The 16625-nt window shown below is 41.4% G+C and overlaps 1 protein-coding gene across 8 annotated transcripts in view; it reads right to left on the reverse strand.

Moving 5' to 3' along the window:
• Positions 1–16625, reverse strand: part of tenm3 (teneurin transmembrane protein 3) — a 796285-nt gene that overhangs the window by 136603 nt on the left and 643057 nt on the right. For all 8 annotated transcript variants that reach the window (XM_085163565.1, XM_085163562.1, XM_085163563.1 and 5 more), the window contains one exon: positions 4093–4360. In XM_085163565.1, the coding sequence (XP_085019691.1) occupies positions 4093–4360 (268 nt within the window). The remainder of the gene's footprint in view (positions 1–4092; positions 4361–16625) is intronic.

The following is a 16625-nucleotide window of genomic DNA, read 5'->3' on the forward strand; positions in this document are numbered from 1 at the left end:
CCTGCAGTCAGGATCGTGTGAACAACACGAGAGGCTAACTTCATGCCAGTTGTATAAGTTGCTATCAAGGGTGGGATCCATCCATTCGCTTCCGCTTATCCTTTTTCAGGGTCGCGGGGGGCGCTGGAGCCTATCCCAGCTGTCATAGGGCGAGAGGCAGGGTACACCCTGGACAGGTCGCCAGTCTGTCTCAGGGCTAACACATAGGGACAGACGACCATTCACACTCACATTCATTCGCACATTCACACCTAGTGAGAATTTGGATTATCCAATTAACCTATCCCCACAAGCTGCATGTCTTTGGACGGTGGGAGGAAGCCGGAGTACCCGGAGGGAACCCACGCAAACACGGAGAGAACATGCAAACTCCACACAGAAAGACCCCGGCCTGATGTTGGAATTGAACTCAGGACCTTCTTGCTGTGCGGCATCATCAAGGGTGGGATTTATCAAAAATATGCTCCGTTCCCCTGCTGTTCTTCTTAGGCCAGATCACTAACAGGACTGGCTACAGATGGGGTGATGGAGCAGCTGTATCTCAGGAGGTGGAGCAGGTCATCTACCAATCACAAGGTTTGATCCTGGCTGCTCCAGTCAGCATGCCAAATATCCTTGGGCACAATACCAAAGTTGCTCTCCAGTGCTTTAACTTGAGTATGAACGTGTGTGAAAGCTAGACAGAAGAAAAGAAAACTGCCTCTATGAGCGGGGAAATGAGGCATGTTGCACTGTGAGCGCTCCTGGAGAGTCCTTTGAAGGTAGCTCGTCTCATGTGTTACGTTCAGCTTTGCATCCTGTGTTGTGTTAATTAGTCCCACACCGTAAAAAAAAAAACTTATAAAACAGTAATATCCTAGCAGCTGGGCCAAAATAATACCAGAAAATAACTTTCCCATGAATATACGGTTATTTCCAGTAATGACAATACAGTTTGTTGCCCTACTTTTACATGAGATTCTGCCTTTTTCAAGTGCTTTTAGACATTAAATTAGGAACATTTTAATGTGATCAAACAATGAAATTACCTATAAACATGGTCAATGAATGTAGCAATATGAATAAAAATACTTAAAGGTACAGAAATATACAGTTAACAGTTGGTTTAAATAATAATGGATTGCATTCATATTGCGCTTTATGAGACCCTCAAAGCGCTTTACAATTCCCCTCTGCCCATCACCAGTAGGTGAAGCGTCTTGCCCACGGACCGAGAGTGTCCAAGCGGGGCTCGAACCGGCAACCTTCTGGTTACAAGGTGAACTGCCAATTCTTGAGCCACGATCGCCCTAAAAAACAATAATAATTATTATTATTTGATGTAAAAAAAGTTTATACGAATCATTTTATATATTTTTCCACAGCATCACATTTGAATTTAACAGCTCGATCTTTCAAATAACAGACAGATATTTGTGAAATTATGACACATTTGTGAATTATTTTAACAATCTAAATATGCTCATGTACAGACAGATACATTTAATAATCACGAAAATTATGTTTTATTACATTTACAGTGATTTTACGTTAATTTACATTTGAAATGTAAAATCAGTCTATTTATGTGAATTTAATGATGTTCTAGAAAAACAGAACAAAACTGTAAAATACACAGCAAAATGCTTTTATATTACAGTTTTTACAGTGCAGCTCCTTCCTTGTGTATGTAAGCCCTTTGTTTTGTTCCCTCCAGCGTCGCGTTCTCCCTCCACACTGTGTGTTCGCCCAGACTGCCTGTTTGGTTTATTTCGTATTCCCTGTGTAGTTAGTGCTGGTTTTCCAGGTGTTCAACAATAAAGCCTTTTTTTGAGTTTACCTGTTGCCTGCTGGAGGCTGCATTTTGGTTCCTGCCGGACACACACAGCCCATGACACTGTATGCCATAAGTGAACAACACATTGATTCACAGATCTACACAGCAACTGTGATGGTTTGCTTAGGGGGGGAGTTAAGGGGCTTAATAAGTAGACTTTTATCTCTGGGGTGCCAGCCAGGTTTCTCTCCTGGGATATGACATTGACTAAATTAAATTAATTACATTAAATAATTACAATACAAACCACATAATGTAAGATGTTTGCCTGGACCACAGCAATCAGTTTGACCTGCTTCCTTTCTGATGTTTCCCATCCTGAGTCCTGTGAGCAGAACCAGGCAGGGTGTGGGTGGCTGTAGCTCAGGACGTAGAGCAGGTCAACTGGGCCTCAAACTGGGCCTCAAACTGGGCCTCAAACTGAGCCTCAAACTGGGCCTCAAACTGGGCCTCAAACTGGGCCTCAAACTGGGCCTCAAACGGCCTCTGAGCTTTCACAGACTGTCTCTTGTATTTCTCCTGATCTCCGACAGCCTTCCAACATTATCCATCTCCTTTCTCTCCCATGTCCTCTATCAACACACAAGCCTTATTGCAAGAGCTTTCTCCTGAACTCCACTCGCAGCCTTATCGCGAGCTCTCTTCTCTCTCCTGACCTTTGCCAGCCTTTATTGCAGGTGTCTGCCTGTATTCTGTGCCTTTGGTAATGCTGCATTAGTGTGGTTCATACTCTATAGAGACGCTGTCATTTTCCTGTCATGGTAAGATTGCTCTTATTCTTTTACCCAGCACCGCTGGGATTCTGTTCTGCTATAGTGGGTCATCAGAGTCTAATTGCCAAATAGCTTTACTTTCATTGCTCTGGTCCAATCATTGCCCTGCTTACCTTCACCAAGCTAATCAGCCTCCTTCTGCTACGAGTGGTATTGCGTTTTTACCCGGGCAGTAACGGGAACACTAGACAGTCAAAGCACATGTGGACGTCACTGCTTTCAGTTTCATTCTTTGTCCATACATGTGGATGAATGCTTGGTCACATGCCTATAAACATACAGCCAGATACAGGCACAAAGCTAAAACACTTGGAGCATCTCTTTCTCATCAGTGCATCACTTTCTTTTTCACTATTTTTAAGAAGTGCAAATTGGACAAAGGTACAGGGTCAAAGCTAAAGTTGCACCCATATATTTTGTATGTATGCATGTGGAAGGCAACAATGGCCCTTTATATGGCTGCTAGAAACATGTTACTCCCTACTGAAGAAAACAGAGACTTTCTAAATAAAAACAGCGAGAGGGAGAAGTACAGACTGGTCCAGGATTCAAGGGTCAAAATAACCAATCAAACTTGTGTCACTGCTGAGAGGAAACAAAGTGACTTTGGGATGTTCTTAAACACTTTGAAATGCCAAATGTGTTTCAAAGTGTCTGAAAAGTAAACAGACTTTAACAAAGAAGCTGATGTGCTGCACAGACTCTCAGTCTGCCTATAGAAAGCAGAACATGAGCGAACGGCTGACAGTTAAGTGATTTCAGGAAGCTTCACATTCAGAAGACCAGCATGTGTTCACGGCGAGCATGCTTCAGCCTTACTGTGGTGTACTAGCGAGAGCTGAGATACGTGACACTAACAGGCTGCTCTGTGATTGGCTGCAAACTGGACACTTTTGAAGCTGCGGTGAAGAGGAGGTCACTGCAAAGTGTTGTGTATTACAGACGACCTGGACTAACCTCTGCAGCACTAACAGAACGATTGTGCTCCACTCTCACAACGATACCACATACATGGGAGAAAGTATTTCTTATCCTAGCTTAATTAAGTCTTTAGACAAATAATAATAATAATAATTATGTTGTTGTTGTTATTCTTTTTCTTTTGTTTGTTTCTAAAATGAATTCTGCAGAGTTTAAGGACTTGGATCCAGACTGTGTTGTTGCTTTCATCCGTTTTCTTCACCTTCTTCAGTTATGAGTAGGGCCTCTCCCAGCTGCTGTAAGGTGAGGGCAGGGTAACCCCAGGATCTACTGTAGCTACGTATAGTTTGCTGTTTTTCCTCCCACAGTGTTTTTCTGTTATTCTAGCTACCTTTTGATTTTCGGGGGACTCGTTCAGGATGTAGAGGTAAAACATCTGTTTAAGGACGTCGCAGCCCACTGGGCAGCCTGATGAGGCGTCACATAGTTGGGTTACACTGTCACTGTGATAATGCTGACAGGCTACAGGTCAAGTGTGGAACAAAGACAAGTGAAGTAAGATGGCTGAAAAAGACAGTTTACCTTGTTTCCAGAGGTACATTGCTACCAAGCACCCAGCTGTCTTGCAGCGGGACGCTCTCGGGGGGCGTGGTCTGCAGCTCTGCTGGTGATTGGCCGGCCACAGGGGCCGGGCTTCCAGTAGGAGGGGTTAGCTGCCTTGTGGAGTTCAGGGATTGGCCAGTGTGATGTGTGGCGCTCAGGGCTTGGCTAAGAGCTGTTACTGAGGGTTGTTGGCGATGAGGGGGTGGTACCGGAGGAAGGCTGGAGTTGTGATGATTGGACGGTTGCTCTGTCAACAAACAGAAGAGAAAACAACTCATCTTTACACACGTGTAAATCAGTGGCACTAACATTGTTGTCTTTTTATCTGACTGGAAGGGTCCTTTCCCCGAGTACTGCTGTCGTTATAATCCCTGTAAATCAAACGGATACATTTAGATCATATTTCACGTCACAGTCTCTCATCTGAAGAAATCCGTGCTTAACGAGAGAAAATCACGTTAGCCACAGACCGTTTTTAAGCAAACAAAGCAAAAAAGCCAACACTTCTTAACCTAAGACAGTCGGTCCGTCTACAGATGAAATGGCTGAAGAAGGTCAGATTCAAAATGTGATGTTATTATTATTAGGGATGCAACGATACCAATTTTTTCAAACCGATACGATACCGATACTTGGATCTGAGTACTTGCCGATACAGAGTACAAAAACCGATACTTCTACCACACACACACACGCAATGATTTGGAAAACAGGTTTTATCATATTCTCTGCCGATAAAAAATAAAATCTTAATAAAAATGACCACAAAAAAATTTCAAGTGAAAAATAAGCACTTCTGTTAAATTATTGCAGAGTCTCCACATTGTAATTTTACAAAATATCACTGAACTATTGGCACTGTCTCGAGCTTTCAGAATAATAAATAAACACTTCTGTTTAGAATAAAATAAATACAAATTAGGTTTGTGAATAAATTAAACTTTTAAATTATTGCAGAGTGTCCATATTGTAAACAAACAAACAAAATAAATATTATAAAATAAATAATAAATAAAATAATAATTGGCCCCCTAGTGGCCAATCTAAAAAACTACAACAGAAATGACAAGCCACCCTCTGATTAATGAAATAAGTTGGTATCGGTTCATGGTATCGGTTAACTTTTACGAGTATGAGTACACACACATTTTACAGTATCGGCCCCGATACCCGATACCAGTATCGGTATCGGTGCATCCCTAATTATTATACAACGTCTGGATGATTGATATAAAGGCAAATTTCCCAGATGATGCGGTTAAGGTTGATGAAGAGTTATAATGTGGATTTTTTATTATCACTGGATGTGAGTGCAGCGTCAGTGAGAAGTGTAACTAAACACTCGGCTCAGCTGGAGTGAATACAGCTCAGTGACTGGCCTTCACAAAGCTCTGCTCCGATTCTGTAAAAATATTTGCTCAAAGCTGACCCGGGTTCAACTTTTCCTCGCTGTTTTTGTCCCTTTGCTTTTCAACTCCCCTTTCCGTCCTCAAGGTACTGTGAAGGAAATGAATGGCAGTCTTGGAATTTGATTTGCATAAAGAGCATCAGATCTCCATTTCCCAGCCCTGCTGTTATTCTTTCTCTGCTGCACTCAGCGAGGAAAACAGAAAGCAAAGAGAGAAGCGAGGGACATGTGCAGGAGTAGTTCTTCCTCTCACTGCTTCGTGTTCTGTTTGCCATCTTAATAACTGTTCCAGTTATGCAGACTTTACAGGCTGAATGCTGAAAACCACATAGAAAAGTCTGAGTTTCATTATGACTATTATTTGTAATTACTGCACCTCCTACAAACCCATACATTTAGAGACAACGTGCAAATATTGCTGTGTGTGTGATGGGCAGGGCTAGTTACCAGATCTGCACACAAAAACTGTCTCGGTTTTTGTGTGACACAATCAATAGACTGTTTAATGTGTTTAATGGCAGATTCTGGGATTTGCTTTTGCCAATCATTTCTTTGTACAACTCCAAATTCATGTCTAATACATCATATTCATAATAACAATAATCACTTTTGTGTAACATGTAACACGAAGATGAAAAACCAGCATCATTACTCAAAACGCATTAAACTCAATATTAATCAGTGAGTCTGAAAGACTCGACATAAATCACCAAGCAGGCCTGTGTTTCACCACCAAGTCAGCAGCATCCAATCAGAACACTGCACATCTCAGTCAGTCCCACTTTTTAGTTAAATATTGTCACAGCTGAAAATAACATTTTGGACTCGCAGCATGAGGGAAAATCTGGTCTTTCCCAGCTGATGGCACCACTGCCCAGTTTAGACCCTGTGATGAGACGCTCGTGCGCTTTCACTGTAGCACCCCTAAAGAACTCATTAGTAGGCAATGACAAAATAAAGTCACATCAGCAATAACAACGTGTTTTAATTAGGGATGCAACGATACCAATTTTTTCAAACCGATACGATACCGATACTTCGATCTGAGTACTTGCCGATACAGAGTACAAAAAAAACGATACTTCTACCACACACACACAAATGCAATGAATTGGTTTTTATCATATTCTCTGCCGATAAAAAATAAAATCTTAATAAAAATGACCACAAAAAAATTTCAAGTGAAAAATAAGCACTTCTGTTAAATTATTGCAGAGTCTCCACATTGTAATTTTACAAAATATCACTGAACTATTGGCACTGTCTCGAGCTTTCAGAATAATAAATAAACACTTCTGTTTGGAATAAAATAAATACAAATTAGGTTTGAGAATAAAATAAACTGTTAAATTATTGCAGAGTGTCCATATTGTAAACAAACAAACAAAATAATTATTATAAAATAAATAATAAATAAAATAATAATTGGCCCCCTAGTGGCCAATCTAAAAAACTACAACAGAAATGACAAGCCACCCTCTGATTAATGAAATAAGTTAGTATCGGTTCATGGTATCGGTTAACTTTTACGAGTATGAGTACACACACATTTTACAGTATCGGCCCCGATACCCGATACCAGTATCGGTATCGGTGCATCCCTAGTTTTAGTATTATTCTCTGACATTGTCGTCTAATTATATAATAGCGTTTCTGTTGGAGAGGGGACAGGTTAACAAAAACAGGTTTAACCGCCCGTGCACACGAACAAGTAAAGAAGATGAAAATGCTATTTCACGACACAAGTTTTTGCTTATTGTGTGCAAAATGTTAGCTAATGTAATGAAATGTAATCAACGGCCAGCAGCAGTCTATGTGGTCTATATTGTTCTATAGTTGCTAGTGCTGTCAGCGTTAATCTCGTTAAAATGACGTTAATGCCATAACCGCATTAACGCAGCAAATCTCCGTTAGCGAGTTAACATGGATCGCCCCATGCGAGAGCTGCAACACGTTAGTGCGGTTAGCTCGTTAGTGCCGTGCAGCTGTAAATCCTGTTTGTTTACCTTTGGTTTTATTTAACTTTCACCTTTTTGTTTTACATTTCTGCTCCCATCATTTAACACTGTTCTTGTTGTGTTGTGTTGTAATGTGACCTTGCACATTTTGAAAGGTGCCAAGTAATAAAATGTATTATTATTAGTATGTTATGAAAGGTAATCCATACCCTGCTCTTATGATAACTTCAGTTTTTTACGTTGTTTTTTTAGTTGAATATCACATGTTTGTGTGTGACTTCAGTGCAGGAGGACAGCGAGCTGACAGTGAGTCAGGTGGGAAAACATCAACTGCTGACTCAGGTATGACAATTAAAGTGTGCACCGGGTTGAACTGGAGTTTGCAAAAGTGAAAACAGTATGTTTGCAAGTAGCATATTCCAATCATCTGCTAAACACTGTGTGCAAGTTCACACAGTCCAGACAGACTAACCAAGGATACGATATCTGCACTTCCTGCTCCCACTCCACGAGCTGATTTCTCAGCACTTCTAATCGAGTACATACTAAATACAGCACTGTGCACCACTCCATCACAATGACTTCACATTAAACCACCACAATGTCCTGTTTTTGTGTGAATGTTTGCTGTTTTTGCTGCTGTTTTCATGCTCATAGGAAACTGTAGCTGTCTCCATTTTACATGCATCTCTCTGAGCTAGAGGCTCGCGGCTTTTTGTGGTGGTTTGCGCATGTGCAGAAACCTTTTATCCTTTTTGATAAGATGATTTCAGACCAGTGTGCATGTCAAGCTGACCCTGGCTCTGCTTTCACTGCTTTGATCAGTTATGGCCTGTACTGTGTGTAGCATTACCCAGTAAACAGGCTTCAGTAATTTAACATCATAACAGGCGAGTTTCCTCCCAACATGAACTTTCATGTGAGATGTAGAGAAGATGAGTTTGTGAAAAAGTTGTTCACTCCTCTAGTCTATTAGGAAGTAAGTAAAGTTGATTTATATCGTGTCTTTTACAGATACAACATTCATAAAGTGCTGAACAACAATTCAGACAAAAAACAAACACGTACATAACAAAAGAATAACGAGGCCTGATTAAAACAGAAAAGTTGTTAATTTTTTGTTTTTTAAAGAGTCCACAGAGTTACACGGAGCTGGAGAGGTAAACTGTCCCAGAGCTGGAGACTACAGACTGAAACGCTCGGTCCCCTCGAGTCTGGACTCTTGTCTGAACAGCTAATAGGTTTTGAGTTTGTGAGTGGATACAGCGAGCAGCAGTGTGTTTAACAAGAAGTTGAGACAAATAGTCTGCAGCGTGTCCATTTAATGCTCCGTATGCAAGTGTGAACTCTTAAAACGAGCTCTAAAATCAATGGTGAGCCAAAGTAAAAACAAGAGTAACACAGCGGTAATGTGAGCTGTGTCTGGGTGCAGCAGTAACAGAGGTGATTTCCTTAAGCCAGTAAAAAGGGCATTACAATAATCTAAACACAATGATACAAACACAAGAACAATTTGGTCCATTTCAGAGGAGGAGACTACGGATCGCAATTTGGTAATGTTCCTGAAATGAAATGTGAGATCGAGTTTATATGTGAAAGTTCAATAAGGACTCAAACATTACGCTACGATTGCAAACACAGGTCAGCAAAAAGAAGCAATCAGTTGACTTGTGTGCATATCAGGAGGAGCAATAATCGTGGCTTCAGAGTTTAAAACAATAGTTGGAGAGCTGGTCACTAATCCCACATACAGAGTGAGCCAGGGCAGACAGCCAGGGCAGCTGGCGAGGCTTAAAAGTCAAGTAGAACTGAATGTCATCCATAAAAATAATAAGAAATGCACCTAACACCTAAAAACAGAATAACAATCGACCCAGGATGGACCCTGAGGACCCCCACAGCAGTGTCTGCTCACCCTAACAAGGATGTTGAGTGATCCCAGCCATAACCTTATTCTGGTCAACAGTATCAAAGGCACTGAGGTCCAGCAACATGAGCACAGAGCATCAATTTCCTGCATCAGATGCCATTAAAAGATCATTATAGAGCTTTAAAGGAGCAGTGTCAGTGGAGTGCTGCTTTTAAAAAGCAAAGGACAGAAATTTGTAGTGTGCATAATAAAGTTGTCCAAATTGATTTTTGGCAACTTTTTCTGATAATTTGCTAATGAATGGTAACTTTGAATTAGGCTGGTAATTGCAAGCAGAGCTGCTATAATGGAATTACCTCAGCGGAGCACAACGTTGCCTCCACGAGCAGTTAGTGATGGAGAACAGTAAAGGACCAATGCCTGTGAGACGTCCAAACAGGAAGGAAGGAGGTCAGATCTCTAAAGAGGGTGATGAAGGTTTCATCTTAACGATTACAATAAGTCATTCAGCGTATCTGGAATGACTTACGATCAACCTGATCCGTAATAGAAAGACAATATTACGCAGGGACCAAACTGGAGTCCAAAGTCCTCACATTGTAATAAAACAAGGAAGACTGGAAATTCTTAGTCACATTACCACAAAAATTTGGAATAATACTGATTTTCACCTGAAAAGAAACTGTCACGAACACACGGCAGACCCGTCCACACATTCATGCTTTTCAGCATCTTTATTCTTACTCTCTGGTTGCTGTTTACAGCCGGGGGGTCCAACTCCAGGCCTCAAGAGCTACCGTTTGATTCAGCTGTGTTGGAGCACATCAGTAGGACAGTAGCTCTCGAGGCCTGGAGTTGGACACCCCTGGTTTACACTGTCATGACTGCAGCTTTGCAGTTCGCAGCCACTCATATACACCAACAACAACATTATTGTACATTATTGTACTGTACACTGTAGTGCTACAGTACTACAGTACTACAGTGCTACAGCGCTACAGTGCTACAGCACTACTGTAGTACTGTAAGCACTGTAGTACTGTAGCGTACTCTGTACTCTACAGCGCTACAGTGCTACAGTACTACAGCACTACTGTAGTACTGTAGCACTGTAGTACTGTAGCGTACTCTGTACTCTACAGCGCTACAGTGCTACAGTACTACAGCACTACGGTGCTACAGTGCTACAGTACTACAGTACTACAGTGCTACAGTACTACAGTACTACAGTGCTACAGTGCTACAGTACTACAGTACTACAGTGCTACAGTACTACAGTTCTACAGTGCTACAGTACTACAGTGCTACAGTGCTACAGTACTACAGTACTACAGTTCTACAGTGCTACAGTACTACAGTGCTACAGTGCTACAGTACTACAGTACTACAGTTCTACAGTGCTACAGTACTACAGTGCTACAGTGCTACAGTACTACAGTACTACAGTTCTACAGTACTACAGTGCTACAGTTCTACAGTGCTACAGTGCTACAGTGCTACAGTACTACAGTTCTACAGTGCTACAGTACTACAGTGCTACAGTACTACAGTTCTACAGTGCTACAGTACTACAGTGCTACAGTGCTACAGTACTACAGTTCTACAGTGCTACAGTGCTACAGTGCTACAGTACTACAGTGCTACAGTACTACAGTACTACAGTGCTACAGTGCTACAGTACTACAGTACTACAGTTCTACAGTGCTACAGTACTACAGTTCTACAGTGCTACAGTGCTACAGTACTACAGTGCTACAGTGCTACAGTGCTACAGTACTACAGTGCTACAGTACTACAGTGCTACAGTTCTACAGTACTACAGTGCTACAGTTCTACAGTGCTACAGTACTACAGTTCTACAGTGCTACAGTGCTACAGTACTACAGTGCTACAGTGCTACAGTACTACAGTGCTACAGTGCTACAGTACTACAGTGCTACAGTTCTACAGTGCTACAGTACTACAGTTCTACAGTGCTACAGTGCTACAGTACTACAGTGCTACAGTTCTACAGTACTACAGTACTACAGTGCTACAGTACTACAGTTCTACAGTGCTACAGTGCTACAGTACTACAGTGCTACAGTTCTACAGTGCTACAGTACTACAGTGCTACAGTGCTACAGTACTACAGTTCTACAGTGCTACAGTTCTACAGTACTACAGTACTACAGTTCTACAGTGCTACAGTACTACAGTACTACAGTTCTACAGTGCTACAGTGCTACAGTACTACAGTTCTACAGTGCTACAGTTCTACAGTACTACAGTACTACAGTTCTACAGTGCTACAGTACTACAGTTCTACAGTGCTACAGTGCTACAGTTCTACAGTGCTACAGTTCTACAGTACTACAGTACTACAGTTCTACAGTACTACAGTTCTACAGTGCTACAGTGCTACAGTACTACAGTACTACAGTTCTACAGTGCTACAGTACTACAGTACTACAGTTCTACAGTTCTACAGTGCTACAGTGCTACAGTACTACAGTACTACAGTTCTACAGTACTACAGTTCTACAGTACTACAGTACTACAGTTCTACAGTGCTACAGTTCTACAGTACTACAGTACTACAGTTCTACAGTGCTACAGTGCTACAGTACTACAGTTCTACAGTGCTACAGTTCTACAGTACTACAGTACTACAGTTCTACAGTACTACAGTTCTACAGTGCTACAGTGCTACAGTACTACAGTTCTACAGTGCTACAGTTCTACAGTACTACAGTACTACAGTTCTACAGTGCTACAGTACTACAGTACTACAGTTCTACAGTGCTACAGTGCTACAGTACTACAGTTCTACAGTGCTACAGTTCTACAGTACTACAGTACTACAGTTCTACAGTGCTACAGTACTACAGTACTACAGTGCTACAGTACTACAGTTCTACAGTGCTACAGTGCTACAGTACTACAGTTCTACAGTGCTACAGTTCTACAGTACTACAGTACTACAGTTCTACAGTGCTACAGTACTACAGTACTACAGTACTACAGTGCTACAGTTCTACAGTACTACAGTACTACAGTTCTACAGTGCTACAGTACTACAGTTCTACAGTACTACAGTGCTACAGTACTACAGTGCTACAGTTCTACATTACTATGTTTGTGTTTACTGAGTCTTTTCTCGCTCTCTGCCTTCCTTGTATTGCTTATGTTTACTATTAACACTCTGTACTGTCTTATCACTGCCATTGTTTTAACTATAACCGTTACCACATACAAACACTACTATTCTATTCAAACCCATTTACATCTAACAAGGTACAGGGACTTGTCCACTTTGTCTTTCAACTAGTTCTGTTTCATAACGTTTTGGTTCATTATACATGAAAATCAGACAGGATCACCTGTGCTTAGCCAGAGGGGCAGTGGAGTGTCATAAAACAATTTTCCATGGGCAGGGTTGTGGATCAGCTGTGGATAAGTCATTTTAGCAATGAGCTGGCCCAACAAGCTTTCAAGCACTCTTTTATAAACTAGCTGCCTTCTCAGAGTGTGGGAGTACTCTTAAAAGTTCATGAATTCAGCGTAGACAGACTGAGGACATCAGTAGAGAGACCAAAGAGATCAGTGGAGTGGAAAGCAATAGATGTGTGGAAGGGTTCATTTTCTCAACACATCATAGACTAGAAGAGCACTACATAAGAACAAATCAATTCTACCATATAACTGAGTGTTCAGTTCATTTCACTGTTTTTAAACATAGCGACAAATCACAACAACAGTCACCTCAAAGCATGTTATACTGTGAGGTAAAGATGCTACAACAATACAGAAAAAAGCTCAACAATCAGACGACCCCCTATGAGGTTCACTTTGGCCACAGTGGGAAGAAAAACTCCCTTTAAAAGGAAGAAACCTGCTGCAGAACCAGGCTCAGGGAGGGGCGGCCATCTGTCACGACGTTATCGGTGAGGGGACAAAGACGAACGGTACGCTGTGGAATCGAATCTAACAGTAGGGATAGTGTCTGTGAGCTGGTTCCACAGAAGAGGGGCCTGAAGGCTCCGCCTCCCATTCTACTTATATGAATTCTGTCAGACACTGTATTTCTATAAGAGCAATTATAAGTGTAAAATTCACCCATTATGCTAATGGGCCGATTTATCAGTCCTCCCAAATGCCAACTGAGAAGAGATTAGAGCCAGGCAAGAACATCCAGCAGTTTGCAGCATTAGTTAAACTAATATAACAACGCATGTGCTTCACTTCTCTGCACAGTGTACAGATGCCCTTATGTGTTAATCATTTCTGGGACACAGTGAGTTATATGTGACCACTTGTTATACAAGTCTGATTGCCAGCCTATCCAAATCCTCCCACAAACATACTGCATAGCAACAATATATCTATAGTGTGTTGATGTGGACTGTGATATTTAAAAATGAAATATTTATACTGAATCATCAACACACACGTCTGCTTTCATACGGCAACGGCTCCACACTCTCATGTCACACTCATGCATGTTGTCTAAACTAACTGTTAATTGTTTTGTTTTCATTTATACACATTGCAACACCATTAGCAGAATCATTACAAATCGTTACTGTAGTTAACCTTAGTGACGAGGTTAACTAAGCACTAACGCCCATCTCCTCTGGTGAAAAAGACTTCTCTCTGTTGTTGATATGTGGAGGAGTAAATGCACACTGTGAGTCAAAAGACTGTAAAACCTGCTGACAGCTTAACAAACATTTAAGAAAAGATTATTTTTCTTACAATCGAGCTTCATGTGGAGAAAAGAGGATTACCAGAAATACTTTATATATCCCAGTGGAATAAAGATTAGCCCAAAATTATATAATTATGGGCGTTCAACCTTTGATGGCAGGCAGAAATGTGTATTCTGCTCTATATTGTAGCTGCATGAATATATCTAAACACAGGATATGTTACTTCAAATACACCAAATTAATCGTTGTTGCGAAAGAAAAAGTCGGTTCTTCTAATGTGAGTGTTGTTACTACATCAGCCCCCCCCCCCCCCCCCCCCCCCCCCACCTCCTCATGCCCGGAAGGAGGAAGGAATTGTAATAATAATATATGAGGAAGAGCAATACTGAAGGTCTCTCAGTCAGGCTGCTGCTTTAGAAAATTAATTTCAACAGCAACACATTTTGACCAAACAGTCTTCAGAGTAAAACATCATTTTTCAGAGCCTTACTTGACTTTCTGATTCATTTGGAGGAAATCACAACGATTGTAACTCATTCATCTACACATCTTATCTATTTATCTGGTTATGGTAGGTACTTCCAGGAGGTCAGCTGACCTGAGAGAGTGACAGGGTGTGTAAGGCGGGGCAAGAGTGTGAAAGCATTTCAAAACAAATACCATAATTTTAAAAAGAGCTCTAAAAGACCCGGGTCGTCCAGGATGAAGGTTGTAATAGGTTGGTAGGTCAGTAATAACAGGTTTAAATAAACATCAATCCAAATCAGCTGTCTTTGTGCAAAGCTACTTCACAACCACAGCTGCTTAAAGCCTCTTTATATTCATGGACAGAAGCACGACATTAGAAAGAATACCCCATCCATTAGAGGAACACATGTGAGCGCTTGGTGACAGAACCGGGATCAGGAAGGTGCGTCCATGTGCGTGAGCGGCTGGGTGTGAGGAGAACGAGAAAAGACACACGAGAGAGAGAGAGACAGCGTTTAACACTGAATAATGGTTAAATGCAACAGTGTTGTAGAAACACAGAGTGAAAACTTGAGTGAAGAACTGTTTAACTATAACTAAAAGCTTTTATCTAACAGAAACGTTTTCAACTCAGTCTTAGACGTAGACGAAGGCTCCCAGATCCAAACTGGGAAGCTCTGCCTCTCTTTCAACTTATAACACTAGCTGCAATTTAAAGCAAAGTGGTCTATTAGGACGATATAGTACTGTGATGTCTGTAAGGAATGACGGGGCCAGACTATTCCAGATGTTGCATGTGAGGAGAAGGATCAAATTCAGTCCTGGATTTCACTAGAAGCCAGCGAGGACAAGCGGACACGGGAGAAATAGGATCTCTCTCTAGTTCTGCCTGAACTCCTGCTCCAGCTTTCTGGAACAACCGAAGCCTTTAAATCAAACAAGCTGAGCTTTGTGCTGCATTCTGTCATTGTTTATATAAAGTTGAACACGAAGATAAAAAAGGAGGTTACAGAGAGAACAGGAGGTGACAGGAAGTCAATTAAAAGTTTCAGAAGCCACAACAATAGTTGGCCGAGGTGGACCGAGAACAACACAGACAGGAAGACAGACGCAGCGGCAGATAGAAAGAAAAAGAGAATGCAGAGAGGGCACCGGAGTTAAGACTTGTGTTTCTTCAAGCGTGAAAACTCATTCCACCTCTGGACTCCCAGCAAGGAGAGAGAACTGATGTAGGCCTCTTTTCCTAACCGCGGTTAGCTTTTGTGGGGAATGTCGACGGAGAGTGTCCCTCTGAAGGCAGCTCCTGCCTCAGCAGTTAAACCTGAGCACCACAAAACCAAACAAAAACCCACAGAAACATTTGCTTTGTCAGGAAGACTAAATGAGAGGTTACAGTCACAGAAGCCAGAGGACAAAGGCTTTCATTTGGACATATTGTCACGAACAAGAATGGGAAAAAAAGCTTAATGGCATTTTAATACAGACAGGAAATGAGGTAAATACCAAAGGTCCACTCTAACCTGAACAAGATCAGCTGATTAATTGATGAAATCACATGCTGATTCATTTCATTTCTCCTTTTGTTTCTTTTGGCACGTTGCTCTGCCTCAACTGCACTGCAGCTGTGATAGGTGAGGCTGCGCACGCACTGATAAACACTGTTTGTGGTGTGTTTCTACTGCATGCATGTGAGTGTGGTTCCAGGATATTTTCAGGATTATTTATTGTGCTGTACATCACTTGTGCAGTGAGAAATGTGTGCATGTTAATATTATAGATTTTAAGAAGATTTGTATGAGCTCTTTAACCACGTGTGTGTGTGTGTTATCTAGGGGTGGGTTTTGATAATCCATTTATCGATTAAAATCGATTCTGGCTTTGATAACGTGAAATCGATTCATTAAAATCCTGAATCGATTTTTTAATATAAATTTATTTTTCCCGAAATGCCAGAATCTCAGGTTAAACCTCAAAATTTCAACAACCACCAAACAGCTAAGACAGTAAATGAGAGCAGGAACACGGATTCTGCACAAAGACGTGAACATAAAGCGCGGACCCGCCGACGCATCAGAATCAGTGAGACGTCGCCTTTCTCAGCTGACGGTCGGGGCTGA

The sequence above is a fragment of the Neolamprologus multifasciatus genome, chromosome 6, assembly GCF_963576455.1.
Source record: "Neolamprologus multifasciatus chromosome 6, fNeoMul1.2, whole genome shotgun sequence".
In the NCBI taxonomy this organism is placed as follows: domain Eukaryota; kingdom Metazoa; phylum Chordata; class Actinopteri; order Cichliformes; family Cichlidae; genus Neolamprologus; species Neolamprologus multifasciatus.